The 24,903-nt window shown below is 40.2% G+C and overlaps 3 protein-coding genes across 3 annotated transcripts in view; 2 read left to right on the top strand and 1 right to left on the bottom strand.

Moving 5' to 3' along the window:
• The window catches only part of stx8 (syntaxin 8), a 31,238-nt gene extending 22,577 nt beyond the window's left edge, over nucleotides 1-8,661 (bottom strand). The window contains exons 1-6 of the mRNA XM_088302783.1: nucleotides 8,547-8,661; nucleotides 7,975-8,074; nucleotides 7,798-7,892; nucleotides 6,722-6,832; nucleotides 1,079-1,212; nucleotides 207-299 (exon numbers count right to left, since the gene is read on the bottom strand). Of these exons, the coding sequence (XP_088158909.1) occupies nucleotides 207-299; nucleotides 1,079-1,212; nucleotides 6,722-6,832; nucleotides 7,798-7,892; nucleotides 7,975-8,074; nucleotides 8,547-8,563 (550 nt within the window). The 5' untranslated portion in view covers nucleotides 8,564-8,661. The remainder of the gene's footprint in view (nucleotides 1-206; nucleotides 300-1,078; nucleotides 1,213-6,721; nucleotides 6,833-7,797; nucleotides 7,893-7,974; nucleotides 8,075-8,546) is intronic.
• Nucleotides 8,662-10,507: 1,846 nt separating this feature from the next.
• LOC148332213 (TBC1 domain family member 24-like) lies at nucleotides 10,508-16,697 on the top strand. The gene is made up of 11 exons (XM_088303671.1): nucleotides 10,508-10,721; nucleotides 10,937-11,109; nucleotides 11,176-11,437; nucleotides 12,270-12,383; nucleotides 13,071-13,487; nucleotides 14,011-14,250; nucleotides 14,359-14,514; nucleotides 15,477-15,540; nucleotides 15,635-15,733; nucleotides 15,808-16,072; nucleotides 16,230-16,697. Exons 1-11 carry the CDS (start codon nucleotides 10,609-10,611, stop codon nucleotides 16,400-16,402), a joined length of 2,076 nt encoding a protein of 691 aa, XP_088159797.1. The 5' UTR covers nucleotides 10,508-10,608; the 3' UTR covers nucleotides 16,403-16,697.
• Nucleotides 16,698-17,391: 694 nt separating this feature from the next.
• Nucleotides 17,392-23,933, top strand: LOC148332214 (uncharacterized). Its single transcript, XM_088303789.1, has 3 exons — nucleotides 17,392-17,531; nucleotides 19,143-19,197; nucleotides 19,501-23,933. The coding sequence occupies exons 2-3, from the start codon at nucleotides 19,152-19,154 to the stop codon at nucleotides 20,607-20,609; spliced, it is 1,155 nt and encodes a 384-aa protein (XP_088159915.1). The 5' UTR covers nucleotides 17,392-17,531; nucleotides 19,143-19,151; the 3' UTR covers nucleotides 20,610-23,933.
• Nucleotides 23,934-24,903: the final 970 nt, after the last annotated feature.

The following is a 24,903-nucleotide window of genomic DNA, read 5'->3' on the forward strand; positions in this document are numbered from 1 at the left end:
AGAACCCCAAATTAAGAAACTAATTTCTAAGTGGTCACCTTAATGATCGCCTCCGGTGAGGAATCCATTTCATGGTCCATTTGTAATGGGAGCCATTCACAGAATACAAAAAGGAGTCGTGAAATGTGTGGAAGCAAACTCAGGACACAGCTCTGTTGTACAACACATTGATGTCGAATTTTAAGATTAGAATTATGCCACATTACCGTTTTGTTCATCCAGCTCATTGCCAATCTCCTGTCCCATTATCTTCTGCCGGCTAATGACTGCTGCGAGTGCATCTAGACCTGCATCCTGGACTGAAACCACAAAGAAGAAATAGGATGTAAACTGCAGCTGGCATGGTGAACAATAAATACATGATGAAATTGCCTTCTTGGGGGGATGAGAAGTGTGGTACAGACCAGCCCTTAGTGGCACATGCGAGTCATTTAGCGGCCTCAATTAAACTATTACAAGTGCAGCAGTCCAAAGAGGGGTGGGAAACAATGAAGCCTAAGAAGAATAGAAAAGACTTGGCCCCTGCTGATCACCACGTTTAACACACTATCACATTCTTTTTTTTTTTCTCTTTATGAGCACGGTTTTAGCTCCACCATAAACCCCTCAGGGGATTGGAAACTTCTAAAAGCTTTGGTTTCAGTCGTAAAATGAATCGGTGAGCCCAAATTGAAACTAAGCAGAGCCATAATGGAGACATTGCAATGAAGGATTCTGGTGAACTGACGTGTGGCTGTTCAAGACACGTCCAAGTCATTTGGGAAAAGGGAGAAAACAGGCGATGGCTGCTAGCATATCTTCTTGATGTGGGTAGTAATGGCCACCTTTCATGTGTTGGCGCACACAAATACAGATGGCCAATACACACTCAAGGCAACCCTTTTCGTGTGACATATTTTCATCTATTAATTTGCCTCTTTGCGCTAACTTTACTATTTTTTAACCATCTCTTACTGGAAATACTCTTGTATTGCATTTGTGTAACAGTGACGAGAATAGTTCCATATAGGTATGATGGCAGTTAAAGCCTATATTTGTGTGACGTGCACAAATTCAAAGATAGGTGATGTGAGTTTACCTTCTATGATTCGCTGCTGCTGTTGCTTGATCTCGCCAAATGTCAAGCCCCTTGTTTCTTCTGATTCATTAATGAGCCACGGGTTGGTCGAGACTCCGTCGCTTGCGACCGCTCCTCCTGCCATTAAGGTGGACCTTTAAGGGAGTCAAAACAACAATGCAATGATTCTTACATTTGTGTCTGGTTGGTATTTCACATTTATGGGAATCGAAGTCGATGTATTTTCTAAATTAATGGCTTGGTTTTATTAGACACAGACACCGATACAGCCATGTGTTTTGTTTGAAATCATTACTACTCTGCAGGCATGGTGGCATCTGTAAAGCGGAAGTTTAAAGTTACGTTCATAGATAAAGTGCTGTTGAATGTCGCATAGAGCATTCTGGGAAAGAATCTGCTTCATTACACCAATGAGTTGAAAATAATTAGGTACCATAGAGGAAAACATAATTTAATAGTGTACACAAAAAAAATGACAAGTAGAGTGATTTAATCACCAGTCACTTGCCGGTGTCTTTCACAATAAATTACTGATGGTTTGACTCAACTGTCATTCAATTCTTGAGGGGTGGAATTTTTTTTCTCTCTATTGAGCACATTGATAAAATAAATGGGCAATCAATGGCCCACACTTGTGGGAATATTTAGTAGTATCGTATGCCATAGAAAGAAATTCTGAAAAGAAACTTAAGGTATTCTGACAAATGTGTTGGGATGCATGTTGAGCACCGTACATATTGTAATATAATAATCTAATCAAGCATTAGGCTGTGAAAGAGTAGAAAGACAGATTGGCAAATTAGTTCACGTGAAAACAATGTATTTATACAAATAAAAGGCAAAAAAAAAAATAGAGTCTTAGAACAAATTGATGCTGGATAGTCCCCGTAATTGGGCATACAAATACGATTGTCCATTATATGAAGAAATTCAGTATTGATGCTGTCCTGTAAAAAACACTTATGTCCATTTATTTATTTATTTTATTCCCATTAATGGGGTTTAAGTGCTACAGGCATTCCATTAATGTGAACATTTTTTAAAAATGACAAAGTTGGACATACATGATTTGCACAGGACAGCGACAATATATTAGCGGGTTGGCAATTAAATTAAATATGTAATATATAAGCAAAAAAAAATTCTTGGACCCTTTAACGTTTGAAATGATTCATTCCCCAGTCATAAACGCAAGAGTGTGCGTTTGGGGCGGCAGTACGTGTGTCCTCAATACATTCAAGAAGACACTGTACTACAAGACAAATATTGATGATGAGAAAGCTTCTAAAAACCTGCCAAGTTGAGGTGTAAAGCTGCTTCTTGAGAAAGTTAGAAAATAAAACTGTGCCAAGACAACTGTGGTGACGCTGTAGCAAGCCTGCAGTCATGTCTCACGATTATAGCTCGAGTTCAGTCATTTACGACTCTCTGTGGCGCTATGAAAGTGGCAGAGGTTAGTCAATATAGGAGCGGGGCCAGGAATTGAGGAAGAGGAGAAGGAGTGTGACTCAACAGAAACGAAGGCTGATGGTTGGGGAAAAAAACAGTACAAATTTGATGTTTTTTGGCGTTCTTATGGACTACAATAAGATCTTATTTCGGCAATAAAGAATTTGTTAAATGGCCACTGCTGCTTCTTCATTTCTTCGTTCAAACTTAGTCACCTCATTGCAAGCCCATGCTGGTCCGAGCAGCACGTTTGAAACCCGGTGCTTTTCAAACGGCTATTTGACGGAAGCATAGTTGCCGGTCGCACTGAGTTAATTATCCATTTTTCAGCATTTTATTTTCAGTTACTAGGGCCCAACACTGATCAAGTCGTGGTCGCCCTGCCCTCATTTAAAAACAATACTGAACAAAATATAAAATTAGAGATGTGGGCCTGCCAATCGATGAACTTGAGAGGCATGTAGATTCAGTGGGCAAAATTAATATTGGATCATAAAAAAAACAAGAATGTGTTGATTTCATCTCATCTATTTCTGACATTTGTACTGATGTCTGAGTCGGACAAGCATGAGTGAACCTTCGATGGCCCGACACAGTCACATGGTGGCGCCGGGTCAACGGGCCACTGTTTGTCTCCACGTCTGACAATGGCGCTTCCAGGAAAATATATGTCAGTCTGCTCATGTCTTATTGATGTGTAGTAACAGAACATTTGTACTAGTACAGAGTATTCAGCAAAAGTGCAGTACCGGACAGTATTGGTATGTAAAATGTATGTATGTAAAAAAATAAATAAATACATATTTTTATTTTTATTGTATACATATTTGCACAACCCCCACAGCAGCCACATCAGCGCAAGGCTTGTTACTGTTAAAAATGAGACATCCAGCTAACACAGAAATCATGACAGCATCTATTTACTCATTTGAATGGAAAAAAAAATGAAAACTAATAACTGGTTGTTTGGTGCAGTCTGTGAATCTGTCACCGGATTGTGGAATGCAAAGGCAACACAGCAGAGAGACCGGTGCGCTGTACCGCATTGTGGTTTTAAAGCTATTCCTCCACTGATTGCTTAAAGCTGTCGCTGGAAGCCTTGTGGTGACAGGTCACTGTGTGAGGCCGACTCCAACCCAGTCTGTTCGGATCAAGCCCTCTGGTGAATCCGGCGAGTCGCATGCAAGCCAATCGAACCGGCGAGGAAATATTGTGGGAAAACTGATGGTTTTACAATTTTTGGTTTAGAAATTGGTCACGGGCCACACATGACGTTTATCACGTTGATTATTTCAAGCTGCTTCTGATGTGGTCGGTAACACAACCGGTGCGGTATTGGGTGTAATCTCACTGACATGTTTGATTACTATGAGACTGTGTGCAGGCCCACCACTCCGTCCCCTGCGAGTGTCCCGTGTGTGAAGATCCAATTAGCCAGTCAGTGGGGTACATCTTTTGGAGAAGGAGACTGCCGCCATTAAGGCCTGAGCCCCCACAAGCCTGACTGAGCGACTTAGACAGCAGAGACTTAACTAATTATGATTATTTCCAGTGCAATTAAACACAAAGGAAAGGTTTGTGAATTTTTGAAGAAAGGTGGCTCCTAGGGGCCACGGGGTGAAGCAAGCCTTCAAATGTCGGCGCCACATCCTTCTTTTGCTCAGTCTGAAATGGAGATAGCCCGATTGTATTGTCTCAGAGCGAGATTAAAGACACTTCAGCAACCATCCTCCCCGCTCCCAAATTGAGAAAAAGTGTCTTAGATTAGCCAAGCGTGGCGATCCCCTGCCCTCTCCATGTTTTGTCCTCAGAGACCACACAGTGGGAATGAGCCACAAATTCAAGTGACCCCACCACGTACCACGATGAAAATTCAATCTCACTGAGCAAACTGAAAAGTACAAAACCACATGATTAGAGCTTTTTTTTTTTTATTAGCAAGTGTCATTTGATTTTTTTTCCCCTCACAGTCGTTTAAGTAATTGGGTGTGTGGTCTGCAAAAAGATAAAAGTGTGCGCCGAGCACTGTTAAGTAGCTCAACACCAAAATTAAACCTTTAGAGATTTCAGAGAAGTTCAAGTTCAGGTTTATTACTCCTAGTAAACATTGTCCTGAGTGGACTTTTTTTTTGTGCTCCCAAAAATTGGGACGAAACTATCACCAAAAGATTGAATACACTAATTGTTGATTTTAACTTTTATTACTGTATCAAGCTGGTTACAGTCCCTTTTTTTAATATTGTGTGACGGTTATGTCATTACTTAAAACATTGCCAGTAGAGTCAAGATTTTATAATTCTTGCGTAAGATTCATTTCTTTTACATAGCTTTCTATAAAATCATTCAAAAACCCTGCTTGCTGAAAGTGCACCAGCATCCCCAAAACCACCCAAACTGTATAAAAAATGACTAACTAAAAGAAAACAATATTGCGTGATGAGCATTAATATACCTGACTGCTATTATCATACAAACAGAACTGTAAAAATGGTTTGTATCCTTGAATAAAAGGAACTTGTAATGACAATTCACAAGTTACCAAAACACACAATGGGCAGGAGGAAATTATTTAATTTCCTCTTCTTGTAAACAAATATCAACTGGATAGTGTTTGGCCATTAGGCTTCACACCTGGGGTGGGCAATCAGTCAAAGCTAAGAGCCACACTTTTTACGGTGGTACAGCAAAGAGGCGCATCATAAACATGAACACCCACAAAATTGCTCTCAGCAAGTTGACACGATTGATTTAAACATTTGAGGAACAACTGCGTCTACTTTTCTTTTTTAATTTTCAAATTCAGCAATTTGAGCTTGCAAAGTGCAGACCCCTTCAGATATTCTTGGTTGAACTGAAGCGCCGCTGAACATTTGAAGCCTTGAAAGGCTATTACGATAACTGACGTATAAACAGGCCATTCATAAAATGTAATTAATAGAAGGCAGACACTTTCTTCCAAATTATAATATAGTGAGGGGTGCTGGAACACGGGTCAAACCCGAGTTTAGTCTGTGCACACATTTGCAGATAGTTAGTGACCAGTGACAACATCATCAAAGGCCAACTCAGAGCCTTTGACCCCTCTGGTCAATGAGGATTCATTATTTTTAATTGGACGCCCTACCCCGATTTTCCTTTTAAAGCACAAAATGGTGCCCTCCAACACAATGTCCCCCGGAGGCTTCATGGACGAATGTTTGTTTTGACTCAATGATTGTCAATAATGGAGAGAAAGAGAGTGAATCATGAAACTTTGTTCGATGCTTTGAATCATGCGCACACGAAGCCTGATTCATGAATTGGCTTTTTATAATAATTCTATTGAACCACAATTCCAGAACAATTTTCCTGACATTTTTATTTAAAATTTATTTTGTCAGATTCAAGATATTTCTGTGATATCCCCACTGAGTTTTCATTTGATTAACAAAGGGGTACCGACAATTTTGTCTGTGTGTTTGTAGGATGTTTCGGCATAAAACTCCAATAAAATGATGTACCTAATATTTAGGTACCGGAGGGTCGGACCGTTCCGCCCCCCCGCCCCCAGGACGGACTGCCCAGCTCTGGTCACGTGGTGATATTGAGCCTAATCCACCAAGTGGAAGTCTGATTAATAAAACATTTGTGGAATACAAATTAAGCAGCAAAATCCACCAGTTTTGAAACAACTCAGGGAGGCGGTCATTATACCACTTGCTGTTGAAGAAAAATGGCAACAGAGTGACAAAGGCCTCGGCGTGCAAATGTCACATGACCAATCCCAGAAAACAGGTGAGCCGTGATTGGCAAGAAGCAAAATGGCCGTTCACTCAGAAGACTAAGAATGAGTGGATTAATCAGAATGCCGTGTGCCGTGTATACTAGTGTGGTCACACAGAACAAAATATTATAAACATTTTGTTTTCTTGACTTCTCTAATTCCAAGTAAAGTGAATGGCACCACCAAGCACCACCCAGTGTTATTTATTTTCATTGACAATACATTCTGTGATTAATTGGACCAATCCTCTGAAGGAATCCTGTATTTTTTTATGTATTCTTTTTTTTTATGACCCGACTCTAAAGACGTGCTTAGAAAAACGGCAAACAAATTAAAATTAAATTTAAAAAAATTACCCGATTAGTGTCATTGTGTGACTTAATAAAAAAAAAATGACTAAATTGCTTAAATGCATGCAAAGCTTTATATACCTGGATGGAGCTGGTTCCGTCATATCACCTTTAAAAGTGGCATTGAGCTGCTTCTCCTTGGTTAGTAGGTCATCAATGAGATTCTGCCGTCTGTCCGCTTCTGACTGCATTCTGATGACATCACATTAAGGTAGTTACATTTTTGGCATGTGTTATTGTTGCATGAGTTCAGTTTCTAGTTATTTTTAATTTAAATTTTGGTATAACAATCGCAGTTGGAGATTGTTCCTAAAACTGTTGAAGAAGAGAAAACCCGAGAATGACGGCTTTTCTTTCCTATTACAAATATGTCAAATATGTTTTCAAATTGGTAAAAAGTGTTCTTAAATAACTCAGCACAACTTGTTTCTAACGATACATTTTTTAAAAAATATTTTAAACAAGCATTACGCTATAAATTTGGGTTTTTCCAGAGACATCTCGTAAAATAAAAGAGGATTTTCAAGTCAGAAACTTCATCAAGGATTGACAAACACCTTGGACAAGTACGTTTTACATCTTTTTAGAGAATTGTTTGCTATTTGCCATTCATAATACTGTATTACATAATATAGAATTGTTACACTATTCTTATTGTTATTCTTATTCTTATTGCGAAAACTTGATGTGCCAAAAAGAAACATGGACAGATTTGGAATCAGCGCAAAAAAAATAAAAGTTTACTTCCATTTCCGATTCACAAATTCTGTAAAAATGCGTTGACAAAATGTTATATATATATATATTCCTTATTTAAAGTTATCTCGTGCAATGACTGATTCCATATTTTAATTTGTCATTATTATTCTGAAACTTCAACAAGGTATTTGCGGTTGACTTGTTTCTTGTGCTTCGTCACTGTAAACATGACAATATCGGATATGTGTCACTCAAACTTTTTGTGTAAGTAGAACGATATCGGCATTAAATCGGAATTGGGCCATTGGATGAGACATTACAGACACTTTAGGAACACAATGTCTTCACAGAACAGCCTTTTCAAAGTAGTCTGATGCCCTCTATTGCCCAAATGATGACACTACAACCTCCAAAGCCAGTCGACTCGTCTCATGACTTGTATTTCGAGAAAAGGATACATGCGCCGTGACGAAGAAGCCCTCAGCAAACTGTCTTTAAGATGGCCAATACTTTGTTTGAGCTTCTGTAGTGATGCCCGTAGTGTCATGTTGATCTACAGACAAGCGGAAAAGGAGATGACACGTGAGAAATAGAAAAGTACAGCACCGTAATTAACGATGTAATCATTTCATCACCTTAGCTGGGTTGCCCCCCGTTCTTTGCTCTCTGCTGCGTTCATGGATATTTTCAGCAATTTCTTGTGTCAGCCGACAAGTGGCATCGTAATTCTGTGACCTCGATAGCAAGGAAGAGAATAGGAACGTCTGAGATGGACCACTTATGACCTCAACGATGTCTTAAATGAGTTCACATTAACAGCAGATGGTTTACGAATGTATAAAACAACAAACTCAGTCAGTATAAGACATCTTGGTCAAGGTTTTGTAACAGTTTAACACGCCAATTGACAATCATGTGACATTGATTTGCGATTCACATTCATTTGCTTTCCTCTACCGAGTTAAAAAAGTAAATTGTGTACAAATCCGAACGTTTTCTTTTGTGTGATGTCTTACAGTTTGATACATAAATACAAAACGTATGTACATGTAGCGTCGTTGAGTGAACGCAAAGTTGGAATCGGTAAACTCCACTTGGGAAGCTAACAAAAACGTGCTAGGTAAATCTTAACTACATTACATTAATTGTGTTTTAAGCCCAGGACTCCCGAAAATTAGATGAACCAAGAATTGAAGTCATTATTTACCAGGTATCCTGAGACATCTTTGGGGTGGGGAAGAATTAGGTTAAAAGATGGAAATCCGGACAGCTCGAATCACCCGGTAGTGTTGTTTTCTGTTTTGGTGTGACGTCACTACAGTGGTCTACGAGGGACCATCTTAAAATAACGCAATCAAAATTATAAAAATTGCTTATACTATCATATGTAATTCTTTGTCATAAGTTAAGACCCTTAAATATTGTATTGCTTATTTCTCGAAACTTTCCAATGTCAAATGTCTTGCCGTTTCTTTCTGTACTTTTCAATGTGCTCCACGCTCTCTCATAGTTTGTTTCATAATAAATAAGTTTCATGTTCCATTTCATTGATTGATTGATTGATTCGTTGATTGATTGATTGATTCATTGATGCATTCGTGCATTCATTCGTTGACAAAAAAAAAAGCAGATTTTCTTATCCGGAATCACCTTCTACTGGGGCAGACATTGTTTTATTTTCCCACTAAGGGTCGTGAATAATAAACTAAATCTCTCCCTACATCTTCCAGATCTTGCTTACATTTTTAATTATTGCTTGGCTTCTGCTTATCCTTACTTGTATTAAACAGAAATGCTTTCCTTTTTTGGGCCTTGCTTTTTAGTATGATCTGCTAAAGCCTTCCCGCAATTCCTAAATGTGTAAGAAGCCCCAAAAGAACATCATGGGTTCCAAAGTTTTAAATAGTATCATATAGTTCACAGACATGATACTGCCTGACCATTTCTTGACAAAAATGCATTGCAAACTACTTAAAGCACATGGTAAAAGTAATTTGCTGCAGTAAACAAATGATGATATCATACATGTCCTTTCCATTTTATTTCTCTGGTTTGTGCTTCACATTGTTTTATAGAAACTTATATTATTATATATTATGTATTATATTATATTGGGGCAGCACGGTGGGCGACTGGCCTCACAGTGAGAGACAGCATCGGTCGTGGGTTCAATCCCGGCTCCGGCCATCCTGTGTGGAGTTTGCATGTTATGTTAACGATTTGGCATTTGGCTTTTAAATTCAAACCAGAGTGACATGCAAATTAAATTTTCAAATGAAGATTTTATGATAATTTAAGAGCTTCTTGCATCTATAACACAACAAGCGTTAATATGATCCATGTTTTATTTACATAATGTGCCATCAGGACAGTTATATATATATATATATATATATATATATATATATAAATATATATATGTATATATATATATATATATATATATATATATATATATATATATATATATATATATAGAAATACAAATATATGTAAAAAAGTATTCACCTGTGCTCTTAAATAATTTGTTTTTCACCGGTGTTGGAGCCCACATGTGAGATCAGCACTAGTAGAGTTTGAATGTGTCATAGCCAAACAGTGGTTGTGTTTGGATCAAAACACACACCTGTTGTGTTGAATAATAACTTTTTTGAAGATTTCTCGGAATAGTCCAAGTTGACATTTTGATTCTGAACAAGTTCAGGGAAGGAGCAGTACCTGCCAACCATTCCAAATGACCTTATTTTGGATGTGTTTAAATAGGTTAAACACATTTTTTCCAAGTATTTCAAATACCCTCAAATGGTTTCAATATGGTTGCAAATGTACTGTGTTTAAATCGGCCCAAATTAGTGACAGAACCACAATTTGCAACATCAGTAAATCAATTTATTTAGACGACTCTGAGTCAGCTGATCTATCGCATTGTAAGAGTACAGTACTCCATAAAGCAGATTATATTTGTTTGGCTATAATTTGCATCTCAGTGAAGATCATTAACATACTGTGGTTCCTCTAAGAAGGAGACACTTGATGTTGCCAGATTTAAAGCAGGAAAGTAAGCACAACTATTCCCGCTAAAAGCATGAAGTCACCACAAACAAACCTCACCCCTATGCTGACCCCACCCACAGGCTCATATAAGGTCCTGCATCGCTGACCGTGCAGCACATCCCACCCATCACGTTGAATTTCTGGGAAGACTTGATTCACATCTCAAGATCACCGGAGTTCTTCATCTGTGGAAGGATCAAGTCGACCTGAGGACAATGACGGGAGGCAGAAGCAGGCAGAGGTCTCACTCTTATTACAACCCTGAGGACAGCAAGACCTATGGAGTACAGACACAGCCGAAGGAGACCAGTCAAAGACCTCGTTCAAGGTAGGAGTTTTGTTCTGGAGTTGATGCAATGGTCATGATATGACGCTGAACTTCAACAAATGATAGTGCAGTTGATATTGCTGATGTTCGTCCAGCTGGCACAAAAAAAAAAAAAAAAATAGAGGGATGACCAGGTGTAGTCCATGTTGGCTAGAGAGCTTCCAGGCGTGACCCTAAGCACGATGGACTAGCTAATGCATGGTCGTGCTTTCCAGGTCTTTTTACAGTTATGAAACATCAGAAAATGACTCCGACAATGATTTGGGGCATCTATTCGTGTCCATTCCACTGAGGCAAAAGTTGACCTCTCCACCCCAGCATCCTGCAAACAAAAATGAGAAGTCCAAGTCCAAACTGAACAAGCAGTCCCTCTCAAGAGACCTTAACGGTAAGTGCATTTTGGATGTTACGGCAGACTTTCACAGCACTCGTGAAATGCGTCGCATGTTTTCAGGCAGCAGAGGCAGCCTTCAGTGCGTGTCCATGATGACCATCTCTGAGTCAGACAGCTGGGAGATCTGCTCCAGCTCTGGCATGAAATATGGTCAGTTTGTGGACTGGGAAAAGATCGATCCGGAAGCTTCAGAACGGTACCAGAAGATACTGCAGAGTGAGCACCAGCGACTGAAAACCATGGGAAGGGAAGGATTCTGGGCTATGCCTCATACACTGAGAGCAAAGGCTTACTATCACATCCTCCATGGCATCCATTCCAGGTGAGAACTCCCCAGGTCAAAAAAGAAAAGCTTATAGGAGCTTTTGGCACGATCAAGAACGTAAGAATGATTGTATATCGACTGGAAACTAAAGCTACATCGACGAATGACACAGCGAGAGAGAGCGAGAGAGAGAGAGAGAGAGCTAGGACATAAAGAGATGGAGACAACTGGTTTTTACAGTAGGGCATGACAGAGTTGAGGAGACAATAAAGGTACAGAGGTAAACACTTACGAGGAAACAATTCAATTTGAATACAGAGAATACTAATAAATATTTTAAAGACAAAATATTTATCTTTGCACACGGACTGTAGAATCGATGGCAATTGCTCAAACAAAGATCCATCCAACCATCCATCCATTATCTGTACCGCTTTTCCTTACAAGGGTCGCGGGAGTCTATCCCAGCTATCTTCGGGTAGTAGGCCAGGGACACCCTGAACTGGTTGCCAGCCAATCGCAGGGTACATGTAGACGAACAACCATCCGTGCTCACATTCATACCTAGGGACAATTTTGAGTGTCCAATCAACCTGCCATGCAAGTTTTGGGAATGTGGGAGGAAACCGGAGTAAAACCACACTGGCACGGGGAGAACACGCAAACTCCACACACAAAGGCCGGAGCCGGAATCAATCCCACGACCTCTGCACTGTGAGGCCATCGTGGTCACCATTTTTCCACCGTGCCGCCCTCAAATAAAGATGGCATTCCAAATTCAGTCCTTTTAATTTTGAAATAATAAACGGCTACATGTTATTATGCTGTACGGTTCAAGTTTCAATGACAGAAACTAAACTGATACTGGATATTGTTACCTTTACTGTAGGTGTGTCAGTCCAGAAAGAGAAGTTTACCTCGAACTAAGCAGGAAGCTCTTTGGAGAACAAAAGCTCAGCACCCACCCCGTTCCAGAATACATGGAAGCAGGAGAAATACCAAGGTACAATTATCAAACATTCTATCGACATGGATATTTAACTTGTGGGAAGAATAGTGTAGGGGTGGGCAGTTCCGATCCTCAAGGACCACTATCCTGCATATTTTAATGTTTCCCTCCTCCTCCAACACACCTGATCAGGCTTTTGAAGAACTTGCTGATGAGTTGCTCTTTTGAAGAACTTGCTGATGAGTTGCTCATGTGAATAAGGTGTGTTGGAGGAGGGAAACATTTAAACCAGGTGTGGGCAAACTACGGCCCGGGGGCCACATAAGGCCCATTAAACGTTTTATTCCAGCCCGGCAAACTGGAAAAAAATTAAATGAATAAACTTCATGTTTTATTTTCTAAATACTGCGGCTTTTCAAAGACATATATGTTGTTGTACTGCTTTTGTTCACGTTCATGCAAAATGAAATGTATTTTTTTTCTCCAATGAGGTGAGGTTACCAAAACACTCCATCCATCTGCTCCTGGTCAGGCCTCTCTGTCAAATTTTAGAACCCATTGTGGCCCGACAATCAAAAGGTTTGCCCACCCCTGATCTAAACCATGCAGGATAGTGTCCCCGGAGTTGTAGCTCAACGGGCCGGAACAATTCAAGAATTTCTTTTTTTTTTTCAAAGAAATGTTTTCTGTGGTGACATTGTATTATAAATGATCATGTGATTCTCTGTGATCTTTTCATAGGCACTGTCTCAATAAGGCAGGTCTAAATTCTGTTAAGAAGATTCTTCTCTGTCTGGGGAAGTACTTCCCAGAAATGAACTTTTGCCCCATCCTCCCAGCTTTGGTGTCACTCATTTTGCACTTCAGCCAGGATGAAGCAGAATGTTTCTACAGCGTTTCCAGACTGATTTGCTACCACGATCCGAATAAGCGTTACATTGACCAGACCTTCCTCACATACCGAGCCTCGTGCATGACCTTTGGAGACCTTGCCAACAGGTGTTGCCGGGGCATCCGGAAGTTGATAGCCAGCTCACACCAGAACCTTTTTGAGTTTTACTCCGACTGGATCATGTGGATCTTTGCTGATCTTCCATTCACTTATGCCATTAGAGTGCTGGATGTCTACCTCCTCGAGGGCTACAAGGTTCTTTACAGGTTTGTGGTGATTTTGTCTGCTTTGATACCCCCTTAATGGGGAAGTCACCCCCAAAAAATATCTTGCAATAATATGTTCTTTTACATGGCTAAACATGGCATTCTGATTAAATTGGGTCTATGGAATATATCAGCAGCAAAATCCACCTGCTTTTAGCCATCTCAGGATGCGGCCATTTTGTCACTTCTGTCGATTGAAAATGACATCCCAGGTGCTGAAGGCTCAGATAATGACCAATCACGTCTCATTTGTTTTCTGAGGCTGAGCCATGATTGGTCGTTATCTGAGCCCTGAGCAACTGTGATGTCATTTTCAGTCAACAGCAAGAGGCAAAATGTCCGCCCACTGAGATGGACAAAAACGAGTGGATTTTCCCACTCAACTCATATTACACAAATACAATATTAATCTGAATGACTTGTTTTGACTTGTCGGGCTGTGTAGAACATATTCTTGTTAAGAATTCTGAGGGGTTGACATCCTCAGAAAAACAACAAAATAACCAACATCTATTATTTTTAGGGTGGCATTGGCTTTGCTGAGCCTCTACAAAGTATCCGTGTCGTCTAGAGTTGCAGATGTGGAGGATTTCCGAACTGACATGAAAAGTTTCGTGCAGAATGTGGCTCGCCACTGCACGCCTGAGAATCTTTTGGAAAGAGCCTTCCTGGTTCCTATTGCCACAAGGAGAGAACTCAACCTCCTCTTTAAAGCCAACAAAGTCTCCCTCATGCAAAAAGGGGTCAGCATCCATCAGAAGAGGTGAGGCACCAAAAACAGTTTTCCATTTAATGTATGCGAAAACAGAAAAAATGCCCTTCAAAAATTCCTCAATGTCATAGTCTTATTATTGCTCTTTTGATCCTAAAGGCAGTCGGTGGATACTGTGGACTTTAACAGCCTTAGATCCAGTGTTGTGACAGGGACAGAGATGAGAGTGGTCTGGGCCTGGATACCGGAACGCTTTGCCCTTTTTAGTCCCATTAAGCTGTTCAGTACAACGGAACATGGAGAGAGTCTCGCTTCGTAAGTCAACACTTAACTCCAATGCAAGCATGTGTGGTACTCAGGAGCTGTTTAACTCAATTCCTTTGTAACTATCAATGGATAACGACTGACTACCAAGCAGTTCAGGGTTTGCGCCACTTCTCACTAAAAGTCATCTTGGATAGACTCCAGATCACCTGTAAGCCTAATGAGGACATGCAGTAAAGAAAATGAATCGATGGATCATTTGGTCTTTTTAATTTTTTTTTTTAATTCACTAAGATTTGAGTGAGAAAACCCAAACCCATTCTCAAAAGCGAACATTGGTGAGCCCCAATTCACATAAATTGTTTCTTAGTTCGTCACAACCTTTAAACAACCATTTCAGAGTTGACTGTTACTTAATTGCATTTTGAATTTATTGTTCGTCTTTCGTGTGCCCTGCGATTGGCTGGCAACCAGTTCAGGGTGTCCCCAGCCTACTGCCTGAAGATAGCTGGGATAGGCTACAGCACCCCCCGTGACCCTCGTGTGGAGAAGTGGTCCAGATAATGGATGGATGGATATATTGCTGTAGTTAACAAGTGTGGAATGTCAGCAGGCAGGCGGCATGTCTAGTTTCATGCTGGTGACTTTAGACTTTTGGCTGTGTGCTATTTCACTCAATGTAAAAGTATGTCATTGATTCGTATTTTTTTTCTTTTTCATATTATATTAGACTAACCAGACCCTTTCCCATGTCTGAGTGAGTTCAATTTATGTTCTCCGGTTATCGTCGCACTTCTTTGGAGCACTTCTGTATTCATATCTGAAAAATAACAAGGCTCGTTAGTGATATGCTTTCTTACTGCACTGAAGCTTGCATCGTTTTGCATTTGAGGCATCTTCTGACAGAAAAAAATGTTAACACAAGTACCAATATGGTTCCTTCGCAATATTTACGTATGGGCTGTGTGGTTTTTTTTTTTTATCATTCATATTCACCAATTTCTTTCATGAAGATTCTATTATCACGTCGAGGGCCATGAACCTGCAGTGTTGATCATCAAAACAGTGGATGAAGAGGTAACATTTCCGGCCAAACCGTAGCCAATAGGCATGGACGACCTGCTGCACATTTTTTATTGGATTAAACTATCATCAAACTTCTATTTCACAGGTCTTCGGTGCCTTTATTTCATCAGATATGACAGAGAGGCGCAAATACGACACAGATAAAGCCACATTTTTTGGAACGTGCGAATGTTTTGTTTTCACGGTGAGCCATCCCGCCTTGCATGAAAATTGTATCGAAATGTGCATCATTGTCAAGAAATATGATTGGACTTTCAGCTTCGTCCCAGCATGGAGCGCTATCAGAGAGCCATGGTCAACATCATGACGAGGAAAATCTCCCCTCAGCAAGCTCAATTCAGCTCCCAGATCGGCTCCAACACAACGCTGACATGTCCAGCTGGGACGCCCCAAGATCCCAGCTACTTGACCATTCCTTTCACCGCCCCATCCCAGGGACCATTTACTGCTCAGGAGCCAAAGCGATCCAAGGAACAAGAGGCTTCCAAGTTCATAGCCGGCAGTGATGAACGGCTCATTATTGGTAGGTTATCCACATACAGATTTTTTTTTTAATGAGTTTGCCTTTATAGACCTCAACAATGGATTTGGGACAAAAACAGTCAGGATGGGGCTGAAGTGTACTTTCATAAAACTGTACATTATGCACAAGGTGTCAACATTATTCTGCCTTCTTTCAGGTGGGAATGGCGGCCACGCACTCTGCTTTCAACAAAACCTCGAGGCAGGCTACACAGAGCCTTGTGACACATTCAAGAGTCCGCCACTCTGCAAAGGGCATTTTAAGATCCAGTCGGTGGAAGTGTGGGGAATACAGAACTCGATTTGCTTTTCTCACACTTTTTCATCCTAGTAAAATGTGGAGTTCTATTGTATCATACAACATTGCTTTTTGTTTTACTGGTTTTTTTTATATATAAAGTATAGTGGGAACAATGATTTTACTGCATCATTATAATATCAATACAAACCCACACACAACAGGCTGAGGTGGGGCGGTCAGCTGCTGTATGTGGACAAACAATGGAATGTGCAGTTTTGAATGTGGTTGTGTGTGAGAGTGAGTGCGTGTGTGCCTGCAAATGTGCGTCCGTGCAAAATGGCCTTTGACCTGTCTGCTGGACAAAATTAAAGCTGTTTGTACCACACATGTCTACTGGTTGTAACTGCTCTATTGCAGCAATTCTCCAAGTAATGCTTCACCTTCTAACACAACTTTTCAGTTTGTTTGCAAACATTCCTGAGGCATTTTTTGCACAATCAATAATATAATCACGCGACTTGTTATATGTAATAGCATACGTAATTCAATATCGATATGCTATTTTCAACAAACATACCGCATATGGCATGTTTTTTCCAATATTGTGCAGCCACATATATATATATATATATATATATATATATATATATATATATATATTCCCTCTGAGGGAAACCATGACTACAATGTGACCCGTCCACAAAAAGTTTGACACCCCTGATTTAGAGTGTCAATCAACTTGCCATGCATGATTTTGGAATGTGGGAAGAAACCGGAGCACCCCGAGAAAACCCACACAGGCACGAGGAGGACATGTAAACTGCACACGGCCGGTGTCAGACCCAAACCTTTCACCTCTGCTCTGTGAGGCTGGCGAAATGTTGTGCATTTGAAAAATGCTATTCATTGAGCAAAAAAATATTTTTTTCCCAAAAAATAAAGACCAGGCAGTGGTCACCACTTGGGTCGGAATTATGCATATAAATGTAAAAGCTTTTTTTTTTAAATGCTTTGCTTTTATTGTTTTCAATAGTTGAGTTCTGCTACAGGAGTTCATCACTTAACCATTGGGTGGCAGTAATTTACTAAACGTGTCCAGTCTGCAGGAACTCAAAACGAAGAAGAAGAAGTTTAGCAACAGCGGCTTCGGCCTGGTTCACTTTTAACCAAGGCCCAGTTTAAAATGTGGTAACCTTTGCAATACTCCATCAGCAGCGAGGTGAGTTTTCTTTTGTTTTGTTTTGTTGGCGTCCTCAACGGTGCAGCGCTAGTGGCATGAGCGTGCTCCTTTATTTGTTTGAACGCAACTAATGCTAACAACAAAGCTCCTGTGTGTTGCCGAGTGTTTTTTTATGCTTACTTCAGGACAAACTCTGCTCACATCTTAATTCCAAAATACACGTTTTGGGTTTTTACGCGTGTTATCGTATCTTACATTGCGGGCGTGTTGAGATTTGTTCAAGACGGATTTATAAACACTGCTTCTCACTTGTTTTGCTATCATGTTGGCGGTTTACAAGCCTCGTGTCGCCAAAATACGACCAACTCGTCGATTAAATGAACTTGCATTGACGGTACGGTTCATATTACTCCCGTATTACGGTAAAATATGTTGAATGGCCTCATATGATGGCCGTACCGTTAACCAAACTGCTGCATACCCCCTCGAGAGAGAGATAGCGAGGCGAGCACATGTGCTTTTCTAGTTTATTAAACACGGAATTGTCTCCATGTAATCAATAAGGCTGCGATAATTATATTTTCCCTTCCCAGACAGTGTGTAGCGCCCTATTAGTGAAGATGAGCTGAGTTACACGAGAGCAGCATTAACCGCCAGTGATGAATCATTTTCCGGATGCAAACATGGAGAATATCTATTTTCAACAGACTGGCCTTGCTGGAAAGCTGGCTGATCTCAGAAACTGACAACATGGAAGCATGTTGAGAGAAAGTAGTATAGAAAGGCAAAGGCTCAGATTTACAAAAAAAAAAAAAAAAGTAAAGAAATGAGTCGGTCGAAAATGAGCTAAACACTCCACGAAATGTTAAAATGCACATTTAAGAGGCATTCGTAGTCAGTCCAATTCATTAAGTTAGTATTGGAAGCGATGAAATATAAACTAGTGCGGAATCCCAGCCCTCTCAACAGGAAAAATTCTTAGATTCCTGTAGTCCTCCATGATAGCAGCCTGATTGTCTTTGTCATTAATTAAAAGAAAATATTCAAAAACATCTGGTTTTAGTTTGGGAAAATATGATCACCATTTTGCTGATTTTCTGACATGATAGAGCAAACCAGTAAATTAATCCTAATCAATTTGTTTGCGTGTCAGTTTGAAGTAATGTCCTGTTTTTCAATAAAGGGATGCAAGTAAAACATTTGTTTTATAGGATTCTTACTTTAATTGCCAAAATAATTGACCGTTATTAAAATGATTATTCGCAGCCCTAATATGAATGAATGAATGAAAAGCCCTGTGGCAGCTTCACAATCAGTAAAATCAATAAAATGCAGTGTTTTATTATTGACAAGCGCCAACCCAATACAATTTTACCCATTTTGGCTTCCCACCCATAGTTTGCAAAACTCTCAACAAGATCAATTATTCCTATTAGTCACACAATCAGAGGAAATATACTGTTGAGGGTAAAATTTACTGTATTGTGATACCGACTCTTTATTACTGTTTAACTATCATTACAACATAATTTCAAGAGTGTACAATGCTCTGTTGTTATATATCTTGGTGTCAGATAGGTCATAAAATGAATTGTTGTTACAGGATTTTGCAACATTCATCTAATTTAACGTGTGTCTGTGTTTTGTCAGGGCCCAGCCATGGAGGAAGACAGTTCATCTGTGACGGATCACTCCTCGGATGAAAGTAAGTATTGACACCTCTTTTTGAAGTGGACACTAAAAAGCCCCCAGGATCACTTTGCAAAGGTCACGTGACTAACCCAGGCAAAGGTGAGTTGTGATGTTTGCAAGGTGAGCCGTACAGTATGTTGCTGCTATACGACGTCAGCCTCAGCATTGTTGGATGGCTGAAAACGGTGAAAAGTCAAATGTCTTCAGTGCACAAGAAGTTAATAATTGATGTGCTGTTCCGAAATTTTTGGATGGGATTGTAAATGGCTTCCACTTACGATTCAAAGGCAAATTCTTCGATGTGCTTGTCCACCAGGTGCTAAAGCCTTCGACATTGAGTACATCGTCGAATCGGATCCCAACAATGACGATGTGGATTGCAAAAAGCCCAAGAAAAAGCTAAGCAAGACCCACCCTTGCACCATTTGCAACAAAATATTTGACCGGCTTTCCAAGCTTAACAGGCACACGTCCGTCCACACAAGGCCAAGGACCTTAAAGACTCGCTATCAGTGCATGCATTGTGAGAAAACTTTCACAGAAGAGGAGAAGCTGTTACGACACCAAGATACCCACAACCGGGCAAAGGAGCACCCGTGCCCCGACTGCGGGAAAGTGTTCAACAAGCCTTCCAGGTTAGAGCGCCATCGACGCATCCACGCCAGAAAGCCAAAGGTGCCCCACCAGTGCTCCTTCTGCGCCAAGACTTTCGATAAACTTTACAGGCGTATTCGCCACGAGCGAATGCACACAGGCGAGAGGCCTTTCACCTGCTCCTTCTGCGGCAAGGGATTCTCCGAAATGGGTCACTGCAAAGCTCACGAGAAGACGCACCAGGAGAATCCGGAGAAGCCCCACCACTGCCCGGACTGCGACATGTCCTTCTTCAAGGCCTCGGAACTCGGTCGGCACCAGCGCTCGCACACCGGGGAGAAACCGTTTCAGTGCAGCGAATGCGAAAGCACCTTCGCCCGATCCGAGAGTCTGAAGAGACACATGAGGAGCCACACGGGGGAACGGCCATTTGTTTGCTTGACTTGCAGCAAGGGATTTTACTCCCGTCAGGATTTAAACATTCACTTGCTAATCCACTCGGGGGAGAAGCCCCACCTTTGCCCCGTGTGTGGCAAAGGCTTCTCGCAGCTGGGCAACATGAAGGAGCACGAGAAGAACGTCCACGTCAGGTCCGAGAAGTACGTCTGCAACGAATGCGGTGCCACTTTCACCCGCTACAAGTCGCTGAACCTGCACCAGAGGGTGCACACCGGGGAGAGGCCGTACCTGTGCCTGCCTTGCGGGCGCAGCTTTTCCTGGAGTCATTGCCTGAGCAGACACCGCAGGACTCACGCTCACAAGCAGATGTTGAGAGATGGGGCCAAAGACCTACAAGATTTTCCAGAGCTTGCTCAAGATCAATGCAGTTGAACACTCGGCTGGCACAAGCCTCGCTAAACTTTTTGCTGGCTTCTATTTCGTTAAGACGTTTGGAGCGGTGACTCTAAAAGTCCCTGGTGTGAACATTTAACTGCCAAAGTATGTCAAGATGCCAGCAGACTTTAGTTGCGTCATGGTTTGTAAACAGACACACACGGTAAATTAGGGACGTTATATAAATGACATGTACTGGTGTTTAAAACTGAACACTGGCAGACGTTCAGTGTGAAAAGGGGGTTACTGTTCCTTTGTTAATCATGCAGTAAAACCACTGTGGTTGGATGAGGCCCCAGTGTTTCTCTTCAATCATACTATAATTAAAGCTTTATGTGGGACAGCCCCGTAGAAATAGGAATTGAAATTTGACTGTTGTACTAGTTAGCTGAGACAGATTGCCTAATGTGAGCATGACCCCCGCTTAGAATTTTGAAATTCAGCCTAAAGCACCGTCAAAAGTGTTTCCTCCACATTCCATTGCATCTGAGCGTTAACAGATGTTTGATTTTTTTACGCAGAACCGAGCAAAACTATATCGCCACAATTGTGGAGCTTTTCCACAGCAAGTCAGACATTTAGATGTGCTGCATCAGTGCATGCATGAAATCCATTTGGAACTTTGAAATAAATACAGGGCTTAACTGGCCTCACATACATTTGCCCAGGGTCATTTAAAATCCTGTAAAGTGAATTCTGAAATTTGTTGTTTAACTGCCTTCGACGCATTTGAAGGTAATTGACACGCAAAGGCCAGTCTGCAAACCGTAAACGAATACATTGTTCCATACGTCAGCCAAGTGGACGCGCCTCGAAGTTTAAAAATATAATGTAGTATATTAAGTATTTGTGATGTTGGCAATGTTATTCCTTTGTTTGCACACTTGAGTGCTGAGTGTTGCTGTTAACCTTCAAGATCCCCACAATAAATGTTCTCAAAATACATTATATCTTATTTTACTTTTCACTTTAGCTTTGCTGAAAGACCACAAATACGGTATTGCCGCCATAACATTTTAGCGCAATTTATATTGAAATACGAGGTTTCGACCATATCACCAAGCTCTATGTTCATTCTTTTTGCTCCAAATGTTTTTGTTTTATCCACTTCAATCAATCAAGTCATTTTTAATACGTTGTGCACGCTTTTGCTAAGTACGTAAAATTACCCAGGTTAAATATATATGAGAAACCGCATTATAGTTTATTAAGAACATCACGTTTTTGTCAACTCGGGAATCTAGTAACTGGCCTAATATGAATAGATCAGATATTTTTTGTCATTTTTTTTAACAGAACGGTCACTACATTATTGTATACTCGAATAGAATAATGCCAGTATATTTTATTGAAAAAAACAGAAATGGGGACAATAAAAGATAAGCTGTCAACATTTTCTCACTTAAAATTATGGTATTTAAAGACAGAAAAATATCAAAAGTTCACTTTCCACCCTACTACGTACGAGCGACCCAAAAAAAAAAAATGGACGGATTTATGGTAGTCTGCATTAAGAACAATCTGAAGAGAAGCATGGCGATGATGAATTGGACAAAAGCTGCAAATTAAACTCTTAAAAAATCAATTTCATATCACAGACTAGGTTATATCTCCTTTTAGTTTTGTGTGCGTAAAAAAAAAAGTGCTCATGTAAATACCCTTCGCAAAATTGTACAATACAACTTTCTTCATTTCTGATACGATACAGATATTGTGGCCCAGAGTAATGTGTAATGGCGTAGCCATTTTTTATACTTAGTTGTACCAGTCCAAAAGTTATGAAGATATTCTCAAGGAAATAACTGATTTCAAATATCACTTACGATTCAAATTATTAATGACTGTTATGAAAATAACAGCACCGTCGTTTTGATCTATCCGTCCATTTTCTGAAGCAGTTAAACCTCACCAGTGTCGTCGCGTACAACAAATGTCGTTTGTTGTCGTCTGCGCAATACTGCACTTCATAAACTGCCGCAGATAAGTTCACTTTGTGCTGCGGTTAGCCTCAAGTGCAGTTGCTTTGAAGTGTGGAGAATCTGAGCAGGTAGCCAGGTTAAAAATTGGACTGATACAAATACCGGATCGGGGCAGCCCAAGCTTGTTGTACATGGCATCGCGTCACCAGTGCTTGCCTTTCAAAATATCCATCCATTGTCCGAGCCGCTTATGCTCACGAGAGTCGCTGTGTGCAACATGTTCTCTCAGTTGAAGGAATGCAGAGATGAGTTACGCTAACACCACCGGCTTGTTCGCCTGCTTTTTCTCACCTTGGGTTAGCTCACGTCAGCAAAAAGTATGAGCCCTGCCGCCAATAGTGAAAAACCATGAATAAGTGACACCGCTTTAAAAAAGGTTAATGATTACCTGTAGATGCCACAAAAACGTACCAAAACACAATTTTCTGTTAGACGTGGCTTCGGCCGGTCTCACAGAAGCGTCTCTCCTCACTTCATTTTTCTTTGATACCAAGCTGGCGCCAAAGCTCTACTTTTCTATTCGATCGGACTTTGACGCCATGTTGCGATGTTTTAGAAAGCACATGACTTTTTCAGCAATTAACTGAAGATGGGTTTGAAAAATCTGTGGGAGTAAAGAACATTTCACGTTATAGCTGCATGTCGGACCGCGATGGAGGAAAGTACGTTTTGAACTACAGTTTCCGTGCCAGTTTTGTTTCAAAATTATGCTTGGAAGGCATTGTGCCGTAATGGAGGTCTGTAGACATCATGTCGTGCTACTTGAAGTTAGGGGCTGACATTTTTTTCTGGAATCCTGCAGAATGGGTCAACAACATTACCTTAAATCACAGGATTGGTACGGTACAAGATGAAAAATTTCACAAGAGTGGGAGGGCAGAGGAAGCGGGAGCGACAAAGTGTTTTTAATATTTTTTTTATTTTAATGTAGTTGACCTCCATTATGGGGGGTTACGGGAGTGGGAGTCATTCGGAATGGTAGCCGCATGGAAGTTTTTTTTTTGTTTTTTTTTTTTACAGTTCCGGATGGTAGAGGACTTTTGAAAATCCACTCCTATGTCACCCTCATATTGAATGAGAAGCGACTGCTGTTTACACTCCATTTTGAGTGAGTTTCTGAAAGATGTGATTAATCAACAATCTTCCATTATACGTTAAAAAAAAAAGCTGCATACTTTATTGGGTATGTTCTATGTTAAGCCAAACTGTAATAAATTAGTAACAGATCTCTGAAGACATTTTCTACTTCTTGCATGCATGCTTTGCCGTGAAAATGAATCAATGCCCTGCTGTTGTTGTCACTTGTGAGTTGTGTCAAAAATAAAACCTTTTTGTCTTCCTACTCTTACTGAAGTTCATTCATCATGATCCCTTCAAAACAAAGTGATACCGTTCGGTTTTGGGTGTAAATTTGTCACGTCACTACTGTAGGAAAGGTACCTCACTCAACACTGCAATTTAGAAAAATAATCTAATTCTGATCACAAATATTGCCATTCAGTATATGTTTTTTTTCCACGTCTAATTATGTACGTTTCATTGAACAATTAAAAAGTTGTGGAAGTGTATTGCTCACACTCTAGAAAAATAAAATGTAAAAATGTAAGACTATCATGAAAATATATAATGTATAATTGCTGAGAAATAATATAATGTATACATTGGAGCCGTCAAAACTAAAGCGTTGGCTCAAGATTAATTTTTTTTTAAATTAACGCGATTAAAGATTTTAACTCAACTCAGTTTTATTTACTTCAAAAATTTATTAGCAGATTTTGCAAAGTCACATTCAAACACTGTACCATATTAGCTGTACATCATCTTAGATCAAAACAACTTTGCTTAAGTTACCACTGGGCCTTGCAAACCAACACTGCTGGAGTGTGGTGTCTAGAACTAAATCTACTGTATAAGTTTTGAGAATTGTTTCTAAGAAAAATTCCTGTAAAGAGGACTCAATTTAGATTGTATTCAAGAATCAAAGAAAGCTATCAGAACGATCTTTAATTTAAAATACACTTCATGTTTGGTGATTTTACATTCATTCAAAGATATTATTCAAGTAAATACCTGTTAAAAGCTTCACAAATATTAGTGGAAAAAAATGTGATTAGTTGCGACTAATTGCGGATTTTTTGTGATTAATTAGTTTAAAAAGAATTAATTGCTTGATACCACTAATATATACAGTATGAAATGAACTTTAATGTTGAATATGATCATGATTTCTTGATTTTTGGTGATATCAGGCCTGCAGATAAGGCCTTGACCGCTTACCACCGTTTAAATCAGGAGTGGGCAAACTTTTTGAT

Source organism: Idiotropiscis lumnitzeri, chromosome 8 (genome assembly GCF_059441095.1).
Source record: "Idiotropiscis lumnitzeri isolate Australia: NSW breed Sydney's pygmy pipehorse chromosome 8, RoL_Ilum_1.0, whole genome shotgun sequence".
Taxonomy (NCBI): Eukaryota; Metazoa; Chordata; class Actinopteri; order Syngnathiformes; family Syngnathidae; genus Idiotropiscis; species Idiotropiscis lumnitzeri.

Bases quoted from the DNA above. Each gene is read 5' to 3' on its own strand.
- LOC148332213 (XM_088303671.1), top strand. From the start codon at position 10,609: ATGACGGGAGGCAGAAGCAGGCAGAGGTCTCACTCTTATTACAACCCT. The intron at 10,722-10,936 runs GTAGGAGTTTTG...CGTGCTTTCCAG, and splicing joins AGTCAAAGACCTCGTTCAAG to GTCTTTTTACAGTTATGAAA. The intron at 11,438-12,269 runs GTGAGAACTCCC...CCTTTACTGTAG, and splicing joins CTCCATGGCATCCATTCCAG to GTGTGTCAGTCCAGAAAGAG.
- LOC148332214 (XM_088303789.1), top strand. From the start codon at position 19,152: ATGGAGGAAGACAGTTCATCTGTGACGGATCACTCCTCGGATGAAA. The intron at 19,198-19,500 runs GTAAGTATTGAC...CTTGTCCACCAG, and splicing joins GGATCACTCCTCGGATGAAA to GTGCTAAAGCCTTCGACATT.